At 38.1% G+C, this 22,535-nt stretch overlaps 2 protein-coding genes across 4 annotated transcripts in view; one reads left to right on the top strand and one right to left on the bottom strand.

Moving 5' to 3' along the window:
* DCTN4 (dynactin subunit 4) overlaps positions 1–8,816 on the bottom strand; it is a 35,370-nt gene extending 26,554 nt beyond the window's left edge. Inside the window, exons 1-2 of one of the 2 annotated variants that reach the window (XM_074212635.1) lie at positions 8,649–8,816; positions 1,713–1,783 (exon numbers count right to left, since the gene is read on the bottom strand). In XM_074212635.1, the coding sequence (XP_074068736.1) occupies positions 1,713–1,783; positions 8,649–8,783 (206 nt within the window). In that variant the 5' untranslated portion in view covers positions 8,784–8,816. The remainder of the gene's footprint in view (positions 1–1,712; positions 1,784–8,648) is intronic. The other variant, XM_074212634.1, reaches the window with a different exon arrangement.
* The window catches only part of SMIM3 (small integral membrane protein 3), a 49,556-nt gene continuing 35,544 nt past the window's right edge, over positions 8,524–22,535 (top strand). The window contains exon 1 of one of the 2 annotated variants that reach the window (XM_074212640.1): positions 8,524–8,980. The gene's annotated coding sequence lies outside the window, so the exon portion shown is untranslated. The remainder of the gene's footprint in view (positions 8,981–22,535) is intronic. The other variant, XM_074212638.1, reaches the window with a different exon arrangement.

The following is a 22,535-nucleotide window of genomic DNA, read 5'->3' on the forward strand; positions in this document are numbered from 1 at the left end:
CATCATCACTATTGTACAAGAAATGCAAGCTACAGGATTAAGATATGGGAAAAAAATTCAAAGAATAAAACTCTTGCTCTTTGCAGATGACTGATGGTACACTTAGAGAATCCCAGAAAATCAACTAAAAGTAGCTGAAACAATAACTTCAGCAAAACTACAGGCTTTATAATAAATCCTATATAAATCATCAATATTTCTATATAATACCAACAAATCCAGGAGGAAGAAATAGAAAGAACAATTCCATTTAAAATAACTGTAGACAATATAAAATACTTGAGAATCTACTTGTCAAGACAAACTAGGAACTACATGAACCCAATTACAAAACTCTTTTTGCACAAATAAAGATAGATCTAAACAACTGAAGAAATAGTGCTTGTGAACAGGTAAGATAGAACTCACCATTTGACAAAAATTACTGGGAAAACTAGAAAACAGTTTGGCAGAAACTAGGCACAGACCAACATGTCACACTATATACCAAGTTAAGGTCAAAATGGATAAATGATTTAGACATAAAAGGTGATAGCATAAGTAAATTAGGGGAATATGGAAAAATATCCTATCAGATATGTAGATAAGGGAAGAATATATGATAAAAAATGAGATAGAGGAGATTACAGGAAGTAAAATAATTTAAATATATTAAATTAAAAAGCTTTTGTACAAACAAAATCAAAATTAGAAGGAAATAGAAACCTGAAAAAGACTTTCTGAAACAATCTTTCTGATAAAGATCTCATTTCTTAAATATATAGGAAATGGAGTCAAATTTATGAAAACAAGAGGCATCCTTCAATTAAAAAATGATCAAAAGATATAACTAAGCAATTTTCAGAAAAGAAATCAAAGTTATTATAATCATGTAAAAATGCTCTTAAATCATTTCTGAATAGAAAAATTCAAATTAAAATAACTCATGTACAAACTCATATCTATCAGACTGGGTAACATGACAAAAGCTGAAAAAATGACAAATGCTGGAAGGGATGTAGGAAAAACTGGGATATTCTGAAGAACAATTTGGAACTATGCTCAAAGGGCTTTATGCAAACTCCTCTGACCATGACTACATTCTGTATCCCAAAGAGATAAAAAATAGAGAGAGGGTTTACATTTAAATTCCACTTCCTTTCTTCTGGTATGGATGTACAACCTAGAACCAGCATGTTGTCACAGGACACTGTTTTCCAAAAGACTGAGACTAACTTGTCTGAGACCAAGATTATATAAATGAGTTACAGAGGAATTTCAAAGAATTCTCTAGAAATGTTTAAAGAAGCTGAGAATATTTGATCAGGGTACTTCCTAGTCCAAATATGGGGCAAAAAAAAAAAAAAGCCCTGGTGGGAAGTAGTCACTATTTCAAGCTTTGTCCCTCCTGCTACTTGGATAGTCCAAGTCAGAGTTGGACTAAAGGAACCCTCTGAATAGCTTTTTAGGGTGTCATGAACTTTCTTTGCACATTATCTTGAGAGCAAAAAATGAACTTGAATGAATAAGAACAAAGTGTGTTCAGCCAAAAGCACCAGGTGCCAGAGTAACTTGGCACCAAAAAAAGCCTATTCATGAGCTGCTGACCTGGCAATAGATGATAAGGAGGGTGGAGGGGAACGGAAGAGGCAAGAGCATAATTACATTAGTGTTTCTTTATCATCAATGAAAATGATTGAACACAGTGAATGAATAAAAGTCACAGCTTTTACCTGTTTTTTTTAAGCTTGGCTTCAGCTGATGGCATGTTCTCCAGGCAACTGGGACAATAATGTGAGTCTACCTAAAGCAAAGCAGCACAACTTAATATTAATAGAGGCAGAGAAACTCATTTTATAGTATTTACAACCATTTATCTATGCCAAAAGAGTAATTAATATATTCTTCTTCAAAAAGATATTAAAGGTGTCATGAACAGAAAGTGAAGCTACCAGTTCAGAGACTTGAATACTTTGTGTCCGAGTATGATTTTCAATAAATACCTAACATATAAAAATACATTGTGCTAGGTGCTGGGGAAAGATTTGGTACAAAATAAAAAGGACAGGCTCTATCCTTAAAGATCTCATATAATCTACTGTATGGGGAAAATATACTTAGACTGATGCTGTTACACTCATTCCCTTCACTCCAACTCATACCTTCATCATGCCTTAAATCTTGCTCACCTGGACTACTGTCCTAATTGGTCTATCTGTCCTTCAATTTATCCTCCATATTTGCAAGGCAATGGGGTTAAGTGGCTTGCCCAAGGCCACACAGCTAGATAATTATTAAGCCTCTGAGGCCGGATTTCAGCTCAGGTACTCCTGACTCTAGGGCCAGTGTTCTATCCACTGTGCCACCTAGCAGCCCCAAAGGGAAATTTATAAAGCACAGTTCTGACTACATTACTCTCTTGCTTAAAAAAATCCAGTGGCTCCCCCTCACCTCTATGATAAAATACAAAATCTTTTTTGGGCATTCAAGGTTCTTGAAAACTTAGTTCCAAACTATTTTCCCAGTCCTGTTATATATTATCTCTCTTCAGGTATGCTACAATCCTATCAAATTGAACTTTTTATTCCACACATTTGCCATTTCTTCCTCCAACCTCTCTGGTTTTGCATAAATTGTTCCTATGCTTAGAATGTACTCCCTCCTCTCCTCTGCTTTGAATCCCTAGCTTCCTTCAAAGCTCAGCTTAAAAGGTACCTTTTCCATGAGAACTTCTCCCCTCTTTTCCCCAATCACCTTGCTCTTACTTTGCCTTGATTTTGTATATTGGGAATCTTTTCCAACCCCTCTTTTGTTAAGAATAGTATTTTTTTTAAAACTTAAGTACAGAAAAAAGAAAAAAAATATTGTCATGTGTGTTCAAAATAGCCAATCTTTTCTTTTCTTTTTTGGCTGGGCACTTTTATTTATTTCTCTTTCCCCTTTTCCCCAAAGAAGGCTATAATTAAGTATATATAGAGAGATATGTATATATTTATATATATATATATATAAAATATTCCCAGACATACACATATACCTATACATATATATACTCATTTTAATATCTACATAAACAGACATACACACATAGATACATATACACATGCATATTTACTGACATCTATAATCATATGCATCTAAACCCATATCCATTCACAGATACACACACACACACACACACACACACACACACAGATTTTAAGGCCACACTATGCTTATTTGCTTATTTCCACTTCTCTGAAGGTGGATATTACCTTTCTTCATCAGACTAAGTCTTTTCATATTTCCTAAACCCACCAGTTCATCATTTTTTCTCTCAATAACTCCTCTTAATTCTAGTGCTTTCTCTCTGTTAATTATTCCTTATTTACCTGTGCATAGGTTATCTGTACACATTTTTAAGGTGTCATCCCCCCGCCTTAGTCAGACTATGTGCTCCTCAAGATCAGAGACTATCTTTTTGACTATCTTTTTATCCTAGCACTTAAGCACAGTCCTCAGGAACTTTATAGGTAAGACCTCGGCTCTTGTGAATTTCTATTGCATTTGGTGGCTGCATGATAGTCTGGCATACATTTGTTCTACAATTATTTCATGGACATTTTGTATGCTCAAATATAGAGGTAAATTCCAAGATCATAGAATTTTGGAGCTGGAAGGGACCTTATCCAGCTATCCTAAAAGAAAACTCCCCAGTACAGCCATCAGTGGGCCAGACAAAAGGCCATTTAACCTCTCTGACTTTCAGTTTCCTCATCCACAAAATGAAAATACTACTCATAGAATAGTTATGAGAATCAAATGAGGTAAAGCACATAAAAAAGTGAGCTATTATTGCTAGTCTAGGGAAAGGAATTTGGAGGCTACCAAATCCACCCAAACAGAAAAACAATACTTGACAAGTAGTCAGTCATAGAGTTTCTGCTTGAAGAGCTCTAATTAGCAGACACTGACTCCCAAGGCAATCCATTCCATTTGGGGATAGTTCTAATAGTTAATAAGTTATAAATGATATCAAGTCCAACTATGCCTTTGAAAATTTGGTGAACAACTTTAATAATCCTCAATAGAGTTTCAAGGTCCAGTTAGAGAAAATGTCTGTAAACAAGATCAGCAATTCCCTAAGTTTCCTTACTCCCATTTCCTTACTCCCATTTCCAATACAGGGAGGTTAGCTTGCAAGTCAAATGCTGCCTTCTGGTCACCTAAGGGCATAAAAAAGTTCCAGCCACAGCACCTTGGAACTAAGGAGACAGCATGACTAGAGTGAGGAAGGGTTAACATCTACAGAAGCTTAAGTGCCACAGTCTCTCTGTTGCATATCCAAGCTGTATCAAGGCAAAGTAGAGCTCATTGTGTTAAATATTCAAGGATCTGAAAGTGCCTCCTCATCTGAATTGTTGAACTTGAACTAAGAGAGTATGGGAGTCCTATCTCTGAGAGACTCTTCCCAGACATGCCTTAAAGCCACCAGAGAAGAGTTCAATCACGCATTTATTACGCTCTTACAAAATATAAGGTCCTACTATGGCCTTTGAGTCCCTACCCTCTAGGAAGTTAGCAAGGGGATTAATACAAATATTACCAAGATGCACAACAGACTAGAAGTGTTAGGCATTGTCAGTATGCACATATTTGTATGTCATGTTACCTGTAGAGTACCAGGTACATGACATGTCTATTTAATAGATACCTGTTACATGATCCAATTCAATAACTATATGCTAATAGCTAATGTGTAAAGTACTATATCTAAAAAACTTACCACACTATCATAGGTATGATTCACTAAGATCCACTAAGCCAGCTTAATGTCATATTTTGTTACTGCCTCCTTATTCATCTAGTCTGAAATATACTTCTTGAACTATTTCTAATCATTCCTAATAGCCTGAAAACTTCTGCATTTTCAGAAGCAATAATCAATTTGGCTGGAAAGACCTGAGAGTTCATTTAATCATCCATGACAGGTGGAGGTTTGGCCCTTGCTTAACTCTAAGTATAGAAATTCACTGACAAATCAGTACAGTTCATTAAAAAAAATAGCCCCACCTATTAGAAAGCTTTCCTTAAATGTTTAGACAAAATCTTTATTCCTATAATACTGCATCCATTGGCCCTGGTTCTGCCCTCTGGGGTCAAGCAAAATTAATTAATACAATCTTTTATATGACAACACCTCAAATAATTCAATAGGCACTATGTTCCTCACTAAAAGCTTATTTTTTCAAGCTAAACATTGTAGTCTCAAGATTCCTCATAAAGTATATAATTGAGTCTTGTTATCATTCTGCTTGCCCTTCTCTGGACATAATCTCTAGTGTATTAAGTTCTTCCTAAAATATGGTTATCAAAAGTGAATTTAATAAATACTTATTAAGCATTTACAATGTGAAAGTTGAAAAGGTACCATAGTGGATCAGTGGCCTCCCTTGGATTCAGGTTCAAATCTGGCATCTAACACTAACTGAATGACTTTAGGTAAATTGCTTTATTTCTAGGTGCTTCAAGCAATTCCAATTATCTAGGGAATTATCTAGTCAGTCTAAGCACTGAGCTAACCACTGGAGATAAAAAGAAAGGCAAAAGTCTCTGCACTCAAGGAGTTTAGTAGGATGGGGAGGCCACATGGAAACAATTATGAATAAAAAAGATACATAGAGGATAAATGGGAAATAATCAACAGAGAGAAGGTACTAGAATTAAGAGGGTCTGGAAATGACTTGTTGCAGAAGGTGAGACTGAAGCTAACATTTGAAGGAAGCTGGTAAATTAGAGAACAAAGAAGAGAAAGGAAAGAGTCAATGGCAAGTAAGACAGGTAGTGAAAATGCTTCAGATTGCTCAAAGTTTCAAGACAGTGTTGTGTACAAGGGACAGCATGGAGGCCAGGATTGCAAATAAAGGAAGGAAGGGAGGAGAAGCTTAATGGAAGGCTTTATAAGACAAATAGAGGAGCAAAGTGTACCTGAGCAAGGAACTAGGTGTTGAAGTTAAAAAGACAAGGCAAAAGAAAACAATATTGTTCTTGCCCTAAAGGAGTAAGGTAGAGAATGAGACTTAAATATACACAAATAAATATAAAATAATCTGAAAAAGGAGGGAACAGTAACAAGGTGGGGGAGGTGTCAAGAAAGATAATAGTAAATGACACCTGAGCTAAGCCTTGATTAAAGTTAGTGATTCTAAGAAATGGAAGTGAATAAGGAGTCCAATTCAGGTTTGGAAGAAAATCCACTCAAAAGTTAAGAGGCAAAAGATGAGATGCAGTTTTTTAGATGTGTAAGTAGACCAGTTTGGCTAGAATGAAAATTGTGTGAAGGATAGTAACATGAACTAAGTATGGAAAAGTAGGATGGGGTCAGATTGTGCTGGGTTTGAAATGCCAAGCAAAGGAATTTTTATTTTATTTTAGCAGCAACAGGAAGCTGTTTAAGATTCTTGAGCAGAAGAATGACATTTGAGAAGGCTTGAATTTCAGGAAGATTATTATTTGATCCCAAGATGTATTTGGTGAGAAAATTAGCCTACTGCAACAAGGGAGATAAGAGATGATGAAAGGCCTGAACTAGGCAGTTAACAAGCTGAGTAGAAAAGAGATGGAAGCAGGGAATGTTTTGGTGGTAGAATTGGCTTCTTTCAGGTCCCTGTTAAAATCTCACCTTCAAAGAAGTCTTTCTTAATCCACCTTCCTTCTGTGATTATTTCCATTTTATTCTGTATAGATGACAGCTCTTTTGCATGTTTTCTTTCCTAGTAGACTATGGGCTTCTTGAGAGCAAGGGCTTTGTGGGGAAAGGGTGCTATTTGTATTCCCTGAGCTTAGCACAGTATCTGGCAATAGTAGGCATTTAAATGTTGTTGATTTAACTAAACTTGGCAACTGAACAGATATGGGGAATGAGGGAAAGAACAACTTCAAGGTGTAAAACTGATGAGAAGGATGGTGGGACTCTCAGCAGAAATAAAGAAGTAAGGGAGAGAGACAGGTTTAGGGTGAAAGTTGAGTTTTATTTTGGACTTGTTGAGTTCAAGTTATCTAGAGAACATTTTAATACAAGTATATACAACAGACAGTAAAAACTGGAGCTAAGGAGAGATTAGAGATGGACTCATTTGAGAGTTATTTGTATAGGGATGAAACTTGAATGCATGGGAGGTAATAGAATCACTAAGAGTTTAAAAGAGATAGGTGCTCAGGACATAGCCTTTAGACTAGGGTCCCAGTTAGGAAGTAGGACCCAGATGATCTAGCTAAAGAGGCCAAGAAGTAGCACTCAAGAAAGTAGGGGAAGACCCAGGTGAGGGTTGTGATCAACAGTATCAGAAACTTTTTTAAAGAGGAACCACAATCACTGGCAACCTTGGAGAAAGGAAAACTGACAGATGCAGTCTGGCTCAATTTGGGTTTAGAAAATCCATGCTGACTCCTAGAGTTTCCACTTTCTAGGTACTCACAAACGATCCATTTAAAAATCCATTCTAGAATCACATCAATAATATCAAGCTCATTATATGAATTGGTTAATGAAAATTTATTAAACACCATGCTTTGCAAAATCCTTTTTCCCACTTTTTGAAAAACGAGGTAGGATATAATATTTAGTTCTAGGTTTCCATGGTAGGGAGTTATTTGGGTATATAATGTCATTCTTCTTACATATCAAATATCTTCATTTCATCCATTTCAAATCTTTCTCAACCTCAACATTAGTTCAAGCCTTCATTATTTCTCCTATGAACTACTCCAATAGCCTCCTAATTGATGCCCCCACCTTCCCAGTCTCTCTTGTCTCCAATCTATTCTCCAAATGCTGCTAATTTTCTCATCAAATACATCAAAAACAGGGGTGGAGCACCGGTCCTGGAGTCAGGAGGACCTGAGTTCAAATTCGACCTCAGACACTTAATAAGTTCCTAGCTGTGTGGCCTTGGGCAAGTCATTTAGCCCCATTTGCCTTGCAAAAACCTAAAAAAAGACAAGAAAAAAAGTAAAATATACCTTTTTAATTAAACTGAACGTGGTAATCTTGTGTTTTTTTTACCCCTTTTGCTCTTTCCTATCCCGAAAACTGCCCCACCTAGAACTATACTCTAAAGACGTCAGCCTCACAGTAGAGAGCTGACACAAGCACCCCGGCCTCATCCTCCTGCCCCGCAGCACCGGAACTAAGCCAGGGTGGGGGGAACGAGTGCACTGAGGGGGTGAGACCAGGGGCGTAAGGATGAGGCGAGTCTAAAGACTACTCTAAGGAAGGCGGGACCCGCAGAAGCGAAAAGGGAAAAATGCAGGAATTGAAGAGTTGCAAGTCCCCAGCTCGCAGGCTCCAGTGAGAAAAGCCAATTCCACAGCCCTTCCTTCTAGGGCCACGCCTCTCCACAAAAACCGGAACCCAGCCCCTACCCTCAACTGACGGGCGTTTCACCCAATCAAAGGCCGCGTTGGGCTACGCACAGCACGCGTCGTCGATTGTAGACCAGGAGCTCCAGCCAATCGGTGGGTGCTACAAATTCAGCAGGATCGGCCGACCCCACCCAAGCCGGCCCCTTTCAGAGTGACAAGATTCTTGGCCAATAAAGAACGAAGACAGATGATTATCCCGCCTTGAACTGTCAGAGTTCCCTGTTCCTCTATGGAAGAAATTAACCTCATAAATGGCGACTAGTTACCTCGTGTGAGACACATTCCAGCGATCTCAACTCGCTGCAGTAGCGGCAGAAGTACAGCTGCGAGAGCGGAGCCCGAACCTTTTTCTCTCCTTGGACCAGGTACAGAACCCGCTCCGATTGCAGCAGCGACGCCATCTTGGAATGGGAGGTGCCGAAGCGGCTCACCCCTGTCACGTGACCCGGACAACTGTTTCCGGTTGCCCCTCCTATTCCCTCCCTTTATGGTGACGTCACTTCGAATCGTCAAGTTCTGTTTCCTCGGCGCGCAGTCATCGTGGTGCGCGCAGTCATCGTGGCCCCCCGCAGTCTTAGGCGAGAGTGAGGCTCTTGATGTACGAAGTGCGCATGTACAGTTGGGGAACTAGCCCAGGGAGGGGTAATCGGAGTGGCTGAGTGCTGGGGGGGAGGGGCTGAGTGCTGGGGGGGAGGGGCTGTCGTGTAGTAATGCAAGTTATTGCAATGCCATCTGCTCCTATTGTGTATCCTGGGAGGCATCGTTAGCTCTATCTAGGCTTTTCTCCATCTTTATTCTTGTTTTCACTCTTCAAAGGGTTTTTAATCAGTGCTCGGAGCCTATGGTAAAGAGTCTTCTCTCCCTTCTCCTTTTGTATAACTTTTTACTTGTGCGCCCTGCTTATATTAAGATCATTTTCCCTCACCTTTCTTCCTTTGTGGAAAGGTGGTGGTTAAGTTTCAGCTAGCAAACCTTTGTTAAAGCACCTACTATGGGTGAGGATGGGGGGGGGGGAAGAGATACAAAGAAAGGCAAACCGCAGCCCCTGCCCTCAAGGAGGTCCCAGTCTAATGGGAGGGACCACAATGCAAGCAATTATTCGCAAAGATACATACAGGATGAATTAGAAAGAATTCCTTAAGGGGGGGATCAGAAAAGGTTTCGTAGAAGATGGCATTTTAGCTAGAATTTGAAGGAAATCAGGGAATGGGGGGGCTGATGAGAAGGAAGAGCACCCCAGAAGCCAGGGTCACTGAACCTCAAGGATGTAAGGTGGTTAAAAAAAAGACCGTGGGAAACCAGGAAATGGCCAGATTTTGAAGAACTTGAATGCCAAGTAGGATTTTATATTTTATATATTTTATATATATTTTATATATATTTTATATATATTTTATATATTTTATATTTCGGAGGTAATATGGTTTATGAAATAGGGATGGGGGGGATCAGGGTCAGAAGTTCACTCGAGGAAGATTACTGGTACCCGAGTGGAGGAGGAGCTGAGTGGGGGGAGACCATTGGAAAGACCAATGGCACGGGAAGCAGAACAACTTGCATTCTAGTTGTGGTTTTGCCATTAATGCAGATTTTAGTATGCTGATTCTAGTCCTAACTGTCATTAATTTTTTGTGTCAAGTCACTTTATCTTTCTGGATCTCATGCTTCTACTGTAAAATTCTGAGGTTGAACAGCCACTTGCTATAAGCTGTCACCCATTTAACTCTCCAGCCTCATTTTCCTCCTCTATAAAATGAAGGGGTTGGACTCTGCTTCAAAGGTCTCTCAGGTTTAAATCTTCCATCCAACGATCCTATGACCAGACAGCCTCAGAAATCCCTTTAAGCTCTGATATTTTATGTTGTGATAGGCAATCTAGCTCTGCCATTCTGGGCTGTGAGGACTCTGGCCAGTCTCTCTGATTCTAATTTGGTGGGATTTCTGGCAGTACAACAAATAAAATGAACACTTGCAAGCAGGAGGTGGGAGATCATTTGGAGCAGAAGGGCTTTCTCAGCACCTCTTTAATTCATAGCATACAGGTAAAGGGCAAGGCTGAGCTTGCCTTTGGGAATTCTTTGAGGAAGCATGCATGTAGATGCACAGGCCTGGTTTTATCAGCTGTATTTTTCTTTTTTTTCTTTTCTTTTTTTTATTTTTTCAAGGCAATGGGGTTAAGAGCTGCACTTTTCATTTGGTTTAATATCAGAACTTGTTTCCCTTTGTCATTTTTGGAAATAAACAATCGAGGCTCTTCATTTTCTACTTTTTACTTCAGCTTCAGAAGTGGAAGTCACTGGCAGAGAATGATTCATTAGAGGAACAGCACTCATCCTAGTTAGAGTGTTTGCTGAATCTGGAGTCAGGACAAGCTGAACTCGAATCTTTTTTTCAAAAATTTCCTCCCTGTGTTACCCTGGGCAAATTTCCTGATCACTTAACTACTGTGTACCTCAGTTTCCTCAGCTGTAAAATGGGAATCATAATAGCATCTCCCTCCCTGGGATGCTATGAAGATCAATACTTAACATTTAAAGGTAACATAGAAATACTTGTTCCCTACTTCTATGGACCCAGAATTGACCTGAAGTGAATCTTTCTGATCCACTGACAAGGGATCTGCAGAGATTACAGAAGTAGGATTGACCAGGAGTCATTAAAGGAAAGTCAAGACCAGATTGACTATGAAGCTCCTGGGGTAATGAACAAAGGTTTTAGACTTAGCTAGTCAATGAACATTAACATCATGTGTGTGGTCTATATGAAATCCTAATCTGTGATGCTACATGCAATGTCTGCATGTAACCTCCTTGCTCAGCTATGTGAATGATGGTATCGCACCCCTAAGTTAAACATGAACTGAGCACAATCCTAGGGGCTACTCTCCAACAGCATTCTAACTTATGGTGCCTTCCCTGGAGTTTACCCTGGAAAACTGAAGGATACAGATTATGTCCAAGTTTTTGGATATATGGGTAAAAGGGTTCCTCAAATCACTAAAGGTTTCAGAATACTTCTTTCATTCTTGACACAGGCTAGACTAGTGTTTCATTCTTTAATAATCTTTCTAGGAGGCACTATTGGAAGAGTTGACTCAAGGATGTGTTTTAAGCTACCAGATGGTGATCTAAGATTCACTGGTCCCCTAAGCTCAAGTGGTTCCAGCTCTCTCACTGGGCATGTACAAACAACACTTGATCCAGTGGGTTGTCATAGCTGATCGGATTTCCAGATGTTGCTTATCGCTTGAGTTAATATTACCTCATTCCTGGCCCATCAGTGAAAAGTCCATTTTCCCAGCCTTGACTTTTTCCAGTGCTTTCCTGAACTCTCTGTTTAGGAAGTGAATAAATCAAATGATAACATAATAAGCCTGTCATGATTCAGTACCCACCCAATTGAGATTCTGATCTCTTTTTTGAACTTTGTGTAACCTTTAAAAAATTATTCATTTGTGTAGGTCTCACAAAACACTTACAAAGCTGAACCAAAATGAACAAAATACAACTCTAGCATGTGGGAACAGTGAAGCTGTTGCTGGGCAAAGCCTGAAATCTTGATTCACTCCCACCAGTCTTCTGTTCCTCTTGCCCTGGCATCCCCAAAGACTAGTATGGTAGAGGATCACCCTGTCCTCAGCACTTTAGTCTCAAAGGTCAGCTAGTAAACAAGCACCCACCAGGTTCTAGTCATTGTGTGCTAAGTCCTGGGGACTCAGAGGCAAAAGTGAAAAAAAAAGGTAAAATCTGCAGAACATTTTCCATCTCAGCAAGCCACATCTTCTTCCCAATATGTGGTTTTCTTGAAAAAGATGATTGGGTTTTTTTAGTCATCTTCTGGTACTCTGTAGGGTTTCCCTCTGATGTCATTTTTGTTGCTGTTGCTGTTGTTGTTATGAAATTAAATTTTATTTTTAAAAAATCTACAAATCAACACATTTCTCTTTCTCTCCTTCCCAGCCACCAAATGGAGAACAAAAGAAACATAGAACCCCTCTTACAAATATGTAAAGTAAAGCAAATTATTGCATTGACCATATTCAATATGCTATATTATACACAAATATGTTTCTAATATATTCTAATATTTGAATAAGTATATAGGTGACTATGTCTATGTTTACATTTATGTATGTGTTTATAGCTCCTTAGTACTATGAGTTCTTTCATATTTACATATTTATATGTATATATATGCATATACATTTACAAACATACACACATACACATACATACAATGTCTCATTCTGCCCCCTTGAGTCTTATACTTCTATATCAAGAGATGGGGAACATTTTTCTTCATTAGTTCTTTGGAACTATTTTTGGTCTGTACACTGATCAGAGGAAGCCTAAGACTTTCAGAGTTGTCTGTCTTTATAATATTGTTATTGTATAAAGTATTTTCCTGGTTCTGTTTAATGAACTCTTGACCAGTTCACATATAAGTTTTTCTGCAATTATTTATCCCCTTGTCTTGCCTCCAGATCCCCAGTAGTGGGATGAATATTCAAGGCTCCCCCAAACAAAGGATCCAACATGAAGAAAGAGGCTGGGGCACTCTAGATTTATTGTATCTGTAGTTTAATAATCAAAGTGGGTTTCTCACATTGGGGCAGTCTGGGGCAGCAGCCAAACAACAATCTTTAATTCCCTGCCAAGACCCCTCCATAACAATCTCCCCCCTCCCCCAACTTGGTAATTCTAGGAATAAGACAAAGGGAGGAGGAGTTCTAGAGTATGTGGATTGGTTGAATTTCGGGGGTTACTCTGCTCAGCACTGGGCTTGGGTCCCAGACACCTGGGTGCCCTGCTAGTACTGTTTTAGACTAGAGTCCCTGGTGTGGTAGGGTAGGGGGAATGTAAGGCTATGAACTGAACATGTATAGCATAGTGGATAGAGCACTGATTTTGGATTCAGAAGGACGGGAGTTCAAATCCAGACTCAGACACTTGACAATAACTAGTTGTGACCTTGGGCAAATCACAACCCTCATTACCTCACATGCAGGACCATCTCCAGTTATCCTGATCCATATCTGGTCATTGGACCCAGATGACTCTGGGGGAAAATGGGAGGCTGGTGACTTAGTATAGCCCCCCCTCACTCAAATCTAATTCATGTGCTTGTTATGGTATCACCTCCCTGATATCATGGTCTTCTTCAAGAATGAAGGACAAACATTATATACTGGTCATACCTCCATTGTGTCCTGGTCAATGTGCTTTCTTTCACCTTACATAAATTTTGTTTTACATTATTCATGACTTTTATTGATAGGTAGTCCATATTATTATTATTGTTATTGTTAATATTGTTTTTATGGCTTTCATTGATATAGTAGAGAATTTTGCTAGGAAATTCACATTATTCATGACTTTTATTGCTTAAGGGGTCCACATTATGGCTATGGCTATCAGTAAGAGGGATCCCACAGCCCTTGATGATTTCTTACAGCATAAGTATTTCTTCATATTTGTATACTACAAGATGGATGAGGTGTTCAAGGAGGACTAGCACTTCGTCAGGGCTTGACTGAAGCCTTTTCAGGGCTACTCATCCATCTTTGGTGTCCACCTGACACTCAACTCTCACCTGTAGTTCCAAGAAGCTGTAACACGGGGCGGCTAAGTGGTGCAGTGGATCGAACACTGGCCTTGGAGTCAAGACAACCTGAGTTCAAATCCAGCCTCAGACACTTAATAATTACCTAGCTGTGTGGCCTTAGGCAAGCCACTTAACCCCATTGCCTTGCAAAAACTAAAAAAAAAAAAAAAAAAGAAGCTGTAACATGCACATTGGCTACACAATGGCAAACTATCTCAGTAAACAGGCTAAACTAGGTTAAGGGTAACGGAGTAGACTCAAACCCTTCAGTGAATTAGGGAGGTATCTACCTCAAGTATGTGAAGACTTTCCTTAGTGGAATGGGTGGATGAGAATAATTTGTTCCAAAGGCCATGAATGGGGTTGAAGTAACTCTGTGGAGTTCTGAGAACTTGGTTAGACACTGAAGATACCAAGATCATCCACTGCATCCTGAGACATCTTGGGGTATCTTGACTTTTTTTTTTCCTGCCACTGGAGTGGGACTAATGACATTGTACAACTTTATTTCACTTAATCCATTTCATGCATGAGTCAAGATATTACCCTGTAATGTCATTGATCCTCTTTGAAAATAAAGGACAATTATACCATAATTTGTTTAGCTATTCCCCAATTGATGAGCACTCCCTCACATTCCCAGTCTTTGTTACCTCTAAAAGAAATATAAAACTATAAAAAACTATATAAAACTATAAAAAGTCAGAATTTGCTTTGCTTAAGACTGTTCCCTCCCTTAATTTTCATCACATATTGTACCATGCCAAATGATGTTCAGTTATTCTCTCATCTAATTACCATCAGATCCCAAGATATCTGGCCAGTTTTTTAAAAGATTTCTTGAATTGTGATATCTAGCCCCTTTTTTTGGTCATGGATTTCAAGTAATCCAATGATACCTTAAATTTTTTCCTTTGATATGCTATCCAGGTCAGTTGTTTTTGCTATGAAATATCTTTTTTTTCAGCTTTCAACTTTGTTTTAATATTCATTTTTTGTCTCATGAATCATTGGCCTCTCTTTAGTCCATTCTAATTTTTAGGGAGTTTGTTGCTTTGGATGAGGTTTTATACCTATTGTGCCAAGCTGCTAATTCCCTTTCCAATACTTTGTTCCATAGTTTTCATTTCTTTTACAATTTTCTCCCTCAAGTTCTCTTATTTCATTTATGAAAACATTTTAAAACTTTTAAAAACTTATGCTTTAACAGTATAATCTATATCAGATTGCTCACCATCCAAGGGAGAGGGGGAGAGGACCGAGGGAGGAGAAAAATTTGAAACTCAAAATCTTATAAAAAATGAATGTTGAAAACTAAAAACAAAATTAAATTAAATTAAAAAAAAAACCAAACCAACAACACTTGTGCTTTATCTCTTCCAGGAATTTCAGTTCAATTTGTACTCAAGCTGTGCTTTTCTTTGAGGTTTTGCTTTTTATGTCTTTTTGGAGTCATTCTCTTCTTCTGGGTTTGTATCTTGAATATTCCTGTTATAGTAGGATTCTTTTTTATTTTTTTCATCTGTCTGCTCATTCTTCTAGTCTGCTTCCTGACTCCAAAGTTGATGTTAGGGGTCAGACTTTGGGCACTTCTGGAAGGGAGGTATAGCCACATCCTACTGCAGCTTTCTTGAGACATTTAGTGTTATGCTATTATTTTTCTTAAAATCCACTCAGACTGGGGACCTGCAAGCTATCAGTGCTCCCTAAGAGATTTGATGTAGGGCAGAGTCTGATTGCTGTCACCCTGATGTGAGCTTTTCAAGTTCTTGACCTGGCTTTGGATCAGAGCAGCAGCCAGCTAGCCTGCTAGGATGTTTTGCTGGTTCAGTGACAGAACTGTAGGTTTTAATTTGGTTTGAGATTCCAGTTCTGCAGGCTGGTTTAGAAGCTGGAACTAATAGCCTTCTCTGCTCCTGGAGTTGGAGACACACAGCTCCTGCTCACTTCTAATCTTTTCCCTTTCATCATGACACCCAGGACCCAGAACTGCTTATTACCAGAAACACCCTCCTGACCATAGCTTCCCTTCTCAGTTCTCCCTAAACCTCTGACCCAGAACTAGGTAGTAGGTGACAGTTACCATCTAGCACCTGATCCCAACAGGTGGTCCTGGTGTGTGCTTTCTAGGACCCTCTCTTTAAAAAATTTTTTTTTAATTAAAGATTTTATTTATTTTGAGTTCTACAATCCCCCCCCCAATCTTTCCCTCCCCCACCCCCCCACAGAAAGCAATTTGACAGTCTTTACATTGTTTCCATGCTGTACATTGATCCAAATTGAGTGTGATGAGAGAGAAATCACATCCTTAAGGAAGAAAGTATAAGAGATAACAAGATCAGACAATAAGATATCAGTTTTTTTCCTAAATTAAAGGGAATAGTCCTTGAACTTTGTTCAAATGACACAGTTCTTTCTCTGGATACAGATGGTATTCTCCATTGCAGACAGCCCCAAATCGTCCCTGATTGTTGCACTGATGAAATAAATGTGTCCATCAAGGTTAATCATCACCCCCATGTTGCTGTGAGGTGTACAGTGTTCTTCTGGTTCTGCTCATCTCACTCAGCATCAGTTCATGCAAATCCTTCCAGGCTTCCCTGAATTCCCATCCCTCCTGGTTTCTAATAGAACAATAGTGTTCCATGACATGCATATACCACAGTTTGCTAAGTCATTCCCCAATTGGAGGGCATTTACTTGATTTCCAATTCTTTGCCACTACAAACATGGCTGCTATGAATATTTTTGTAAGTGATGTTTTTACCCCTTTTCATCATCTCTTCAGGGTATAGACCCAGTAGTGGTATTGCTGGATCACAGAGTATGCACATTTTTGTTGCCCTTTGGTTATAGTTCCAAATTTCTCTCCAGAAAGGCTGAATGAGTTCACAGCTCCACCAACAATGTAATAGTGTCCCGATTTCCCACAACACTTCCAACAATGATCATTATCCTTTCTGGTCATATTGACCAGTCTGAGAGTCATGAGGTGATACTTCAGAGAAGCTATAATTTGCATTTATCTAATAAGTAATGATTGAGAGCAATTTTTCATATGACTATGGATTGCTTTGATCTCCTTATCTGTAAGTTGTCTGGGACCCTCTCTTGCCCAGGTACACAACTTCTCCTAAGTTTCTTTCAATTTCTTATCTCCAGTTGCCTTTCAGACATCTCAAAATCCAGTAAACATCTTAAATTCAACATGTCCAAAACTGAATTAGCTATCTTTTCCCTGAAATTTATCCCCTTCCCTATCACTGGAGAGGGCAATCTAGCCTTCACCTTCAACTTCTCACAATCTCTCATCCCTCATATCCAATCTGTTGCTAAGGCTTGTGGTTTTTACCTTTTGGAACATCTCTTGAAAGCACCCTCACTTCTCTCCTCTGACATTGCTACCACCTTGGTGTAGTCACTTATCTTATAATTATAGTGTTGCAGTAGTCTTCCTCAAGTCACACTCTTCTCCAGATATCATTCTCCATTGAGCTGCCAAAGTTATTTCTCTAAAGCATAGATCAAAACATTCTTTTCTGACCTTTGTTCTAGATGACATGATGTCTCCTCTCAAAAGAATTCTTCTTCCCACCCATCACAGTAGTCTCCATCGGTGAAGCCCATCTTCCAGGAGATATCAAGGGTCATCCTTAGGAAGATACAAAGTAGCTTTCAATTTTACTAACCTTTAAACTCATCAAGCTAATCAGGGTATTCCCTTAAACAATCTGCTATGGGCTATATATTTATATATGACCTCTATGTTTGTTCTTTGGATTATAATACAGAATACAAATACTTGATCTGGGGTCTGTGAAATTGTTTTTAAAAATTTTTTTGATAATTGTATTTTAATATAATTTATGTCTTTTATAATCCTGTGAATTTTATTTTAGGCCGTTAAAAATGTATTCTGAGAAGTGGTCCATAGGCTTCATCAGATGACCAAAGATGATAAAGACACAAAAAGGTTAAGAATCCTTTCTATATTTCTTCATGTGATCTATTTTTCCTGAGTTGCTTGCTTTTGTTAATTTGAATAGCCTGTATATTTGGAATAATTGACTTTGACTATACTGTATGCAAATGAATGAATGTTTTATGACTTACATGGGGGCTGTGCATTTGGGGTAATAACCAATAATCATAGTATTTGCAAGTTAATGGACATTTTATGATGTGTACCTACAGCTTAATGAGTACAACTGGTGTGATTTTCAGGAATCATAATTTTAAAAAAACCACTGTGGTGAGGATTTAGGAGGTATGTTCAACATGAGGAACAAATTATATTTCCCTTGGTGTCCAGGCCTGAAGACCAGTTTCTTATTGGGGAAGAACTCTCAGAGCCTCAGATTCTATGGGTACTGTACCATTCTGTGGTACAAAATGATTGGATTGAGAGGTATGGACTTTGAATGATTAGAAAAGATCTTTTGAAATGGAGAAGGAAATAAAGTTTGGTTACATGGGGAAGATGGCAAGGGACCATGAAACCAAATAGAAAAGGAACTTTAGATGACTAGGCAAGTAGGCTCCTAGTTGAGACAAAAGGAGGTGGCATTGCTGCAGAAACTGCTAGGTACTTCTAGGGATGTGTTGTTTCTTCTAGGGCTAGAGAGGGCTCCTGAACAAGAGCTTTGAACAATCAGCATTCTAGGCTGCCAAAAGACTGTGCTGTTTCTTCCAGTTTGTAGATGGTCATCTTGCTAGGGGAATAAACTTCCCTGAATTATGTTTGGGGAAAAGAGAGCGGAAACATGCAGATTTAGGGTATTGAGTGCTGAGAGTGTTTCTAATGTTGTAGATTTCATTTTATATTCTAATTAAATCTTAATGATTGTATGCTTCTATTTGCCTGATTTCCCAATAGCATAGTAATAATTGATTAGGTATATCTGAAATGATTTGTAGGATTCCCATCTCACATGGGGATAAAGGTTCAAAGTAAATGAGGCACATTTCCTGGAAGATTCCTAACACAAGTGTGAACCCATTTCTATGAGGATTTAGAACTGGCAGGCTCATTGGTGAAATATAGTTCTAGAGGAAAAATGTTAGGGTAAGAGTACTTAGCAGGGACAATCTCAGGAAGAATTGGGGAACAAGTCAAGTTTCTTTTTGGTACCCAATATAATTTTAAAAAATAAGTCTTTTTTTTAATTATGAGGTTAAGTGCCAAAAAGGAATGAGCTTTCCATATCCATAACAGAATATATAAAAAATAGGATTTTGTATAACAGTAAAAAATTGCATATATATTTATAAACACCTTTCTTCTAAAAATGTCCCTGTTAGACTCCCTTCTTTTTTTCCCCTATTTTTAATTTTTTTTTTAAAAGTTTCAACTTCAATCTTCTTCTCCCTCACTATACAACTCTAATTATATATCAAAGATGGGGAGGAAATCCTTGTAACAAATAACTTATTTAAATGAAATAGATCTACAGAGAAGTCACGTATAAAAACTTATATCTCTTTCTGCACCCTGAATATATCACTTCTTTCTCAGTAGGTAAGATGACATGATTCATCATAACTCCTCTAGAGACATGATTTATTGTTGAATTAATCAGATTTCTTAGGGCTTTCAGAGTTGTTTTTCTTTACAATATTGTTGTCCTTGTATAAATTGATCCTTTGGTTCTGTTCATTTCACTTTGTATAGTTCATACTATCCAGGATTCTTTGAAATTATCTCTTTTCCCTTTATAGCAAAATAACATTTTATTACATTCACATATATTTTTTCGGTCACTATTCAATTAATGAGTACCACTCCTCTTAGATTCTGATTTTTTGCTTTTTTTTTTTTTAATTTCCTTCCAGGATCAGCAAACTTGTTTTGCTTGTCACGATTCTCTTCATCTTATCCACCCCTCTTTATTCCCTAGTTCCTTTAGTATGTAATGAACACACAAACTGTGTGTTCAACCTTCCTTGGTCCATTTCAAAACAGAGTGAGGTTTATCCTATGCTTCTTCCTTCCACCTCTCTTCCATTATGTGCAGACCCAATCAATTTGCTTGGCTAATGCAGCTTCTCTGTATGGAGCTTGCTTGATGATGTATGTATATGTGCCTGCTTGCATGATGTAAGGGAAATGCCTTAGAGAGAGACTGTAGTTCATGCATAGATCTTCTGTAACTGATTTCAGGTGACTAACTGCATGGGAAAGGGAATCTCTTTCATTGGTCTTAGAGGCATTCAAAAAGGCATGTCAGGATCAACTATTGTCTTTTTTGTCTCATTTGAACCTGGGAGATCTTGGTGACTTTTTAATTCAGGGAGTCTGGTTTTAAGACTTTCTCTTCTCTGATGTCATATGACCTCCAGAAACAGGCCTTGCCAAGAATTGGAAATTGAGAAGATGCCCATAATTAGGGAATGAACAACTTGTGGTAAATGCATATAAGGTAATGCTATTGTGCTATAAAAATGATGAGGAGGCAGCTACAAAAACACCTGGAAAGACTTACATGAACTGATATGGGTGAAGTGAGCAGAGCCAGGAGAACATTGTACATGGTAACACTAACATTGTGCAATGAGCCACTATTATTGACTTAGCTCTACCATGAAATACAATGATCCGACTCAATTCCAAAAGACTCATGATAGAAAATGCTATCCTGTATTCAGAGAAAGAATTGATGGAGTCTGAATGTACTGTATTTCCCCAGGTTTAAGATGTACATTTTTTTTCTGAAAAATTTGGTGTCTAAAAACTGGGAGGTCTTATGCAGTGTTGTAGATTTTTTTACTTGCATTTACTGCCTTTTTATACTTCTTGTCTTTGTACTCATTGTTTTGCATTTGTCACCCATATATTAGGTTATGTTTTCTCACATTCTGCCCAGAAATGGCTCAGAAAAGATTTTCATACAGTACTGAATTCAAGTTCATAGTGATCCAGTTTGCAAGAGTGAGTGGAAATAGTGCTTCTGAACGTAGGGTTGGTCTTCTCCAACTGAGAAAACAATCCAAGACTGAAAACACCTGGCAGAAGAAGGCAATGAGAGGCAAGTCAGCCAAATGGTCTGATCTAGAAAGGGAATTGAAGAAATGGATTGGAGGGCAAAGGATCATTGGAATTCCTGTGTCCACAAAGATCAGTTCAGCAGGAGGCAAAAAGAATTGCTGATGAAAAGAAGTGACTGATTTCAAAGGAGGTCACAAAGGGTGCTTCAGGTTCATGAAACAGAATGAACTAAGCATGTGTACTTGCACCAGACCTATCCAGGGAGTGCTTGTGGTCTAACAAAGACTTGTACCTTACTACATGGGCATACTCCTCTATGGAACCTTCCTCATAGGAGTATCTTTATTTTGGTCTTGGTGGTGATTTTTCATCCAACACAGATGAGGACAAGCTTATGGATGGAAGTTTTGAGTTGTATGAATTTTATGATGGAATAAATCTTGAATTCAAAAACTTTATGTAATACATTTTTTTTTTCAAATTTCGGGCCCCAAAATTGAGGTGTGTCTTATACAACAGGGAAATACAGTAGTTCAAAACATAGTATTTTCAGTTTTGTATGTGCTTTTTTTTCCCCCTTTTGTTCTGTTTCTTCTTTCACAACATGACCAGTGTGGAAATATGTTCTACAGAATTGCATACATCTAACCCATATCGGATTACCTTCTATCTTGGGGAGAGGGGAGGAGAGGAAGTAAGGGAGAAAAATATGGAAATATATTTCAAAAATGAATATTAATAATCATCTTTACATGTAATTAGAAAAAATAAAAGAAAAAAAGAAACAGACTTTGGTTCTAGGCCTTTTCATTTATTCTTTTCCATTCTAGGTAGAGTAGAATTTCCAATCCAGAGAATTTCAAAAAGGTTGGGAGAACAAACATAAGATTTGGGAATTGGAGTCCTGCTTAGATTTTGCAGATAGTTTAATACTGATGTCTTAGAGAGCAAGGTGGAATTTTGGGGAGTGACCTTTGTGATCTCACTCATGTAGAGACTGAGATAAATGTTCATTAGGTGGTGTGCTGTCTTTGTATATGAACTTGGTGGGACTAGTAGTTAATAGCAACTGAGCTAAGCTTTGAGCCTATTTTGCTTTATGGCCTTCCCAGATCAAGGTGGTATAGGGGAATCTATGTCCCTGTATTTTTGTTCTTGTTATATGTTTTTTTTGAAAGGAAGATTTATTTAATGTTTCACTTAGTGCAACACACCTAAAAGGAAATCATAGTACAATGAATGATTTAAACCAAGATCTTAGCATTTAATACAAACACCAAGACCAAATCCTAAAGTATCTGAATTGTGTCCCAAAATTATCCCCATTAACTTAAAAAAAGCTTAAATGTACCTAGAACAAACATGCCAAGTATCTCACTTTTGATTCTCAGACATAGCTCCTAGTTTTACAAAAAAAAAATGTCTCCCAACATGCATCTCAGTGTTCCATGTAATGTGATATAAGAGCAACATTTAACATAATTGAAACTACTTTAATTTAAATACACTTACTACTTAAGCACACTCCTACAACATAATTACCTTGAGAAAAGATGAAATGGTT

The sequence above is a fragment of the Macrotis lagotis genome, chromosome 1, assembly GCF_037893015.1.
Source record: "Macrotis lagotis isolate mMagLag1 chromosome 1, bilby.v1.9.chrom.fasta, whole genome shotgun sequence".
Classification (NCBI taxonomy): Eukaryota; Metazoa; Chordata; class Mammalia; order Peramelemorphia; family Peramelidae; genus Macrotis; species Macrotis lagotis.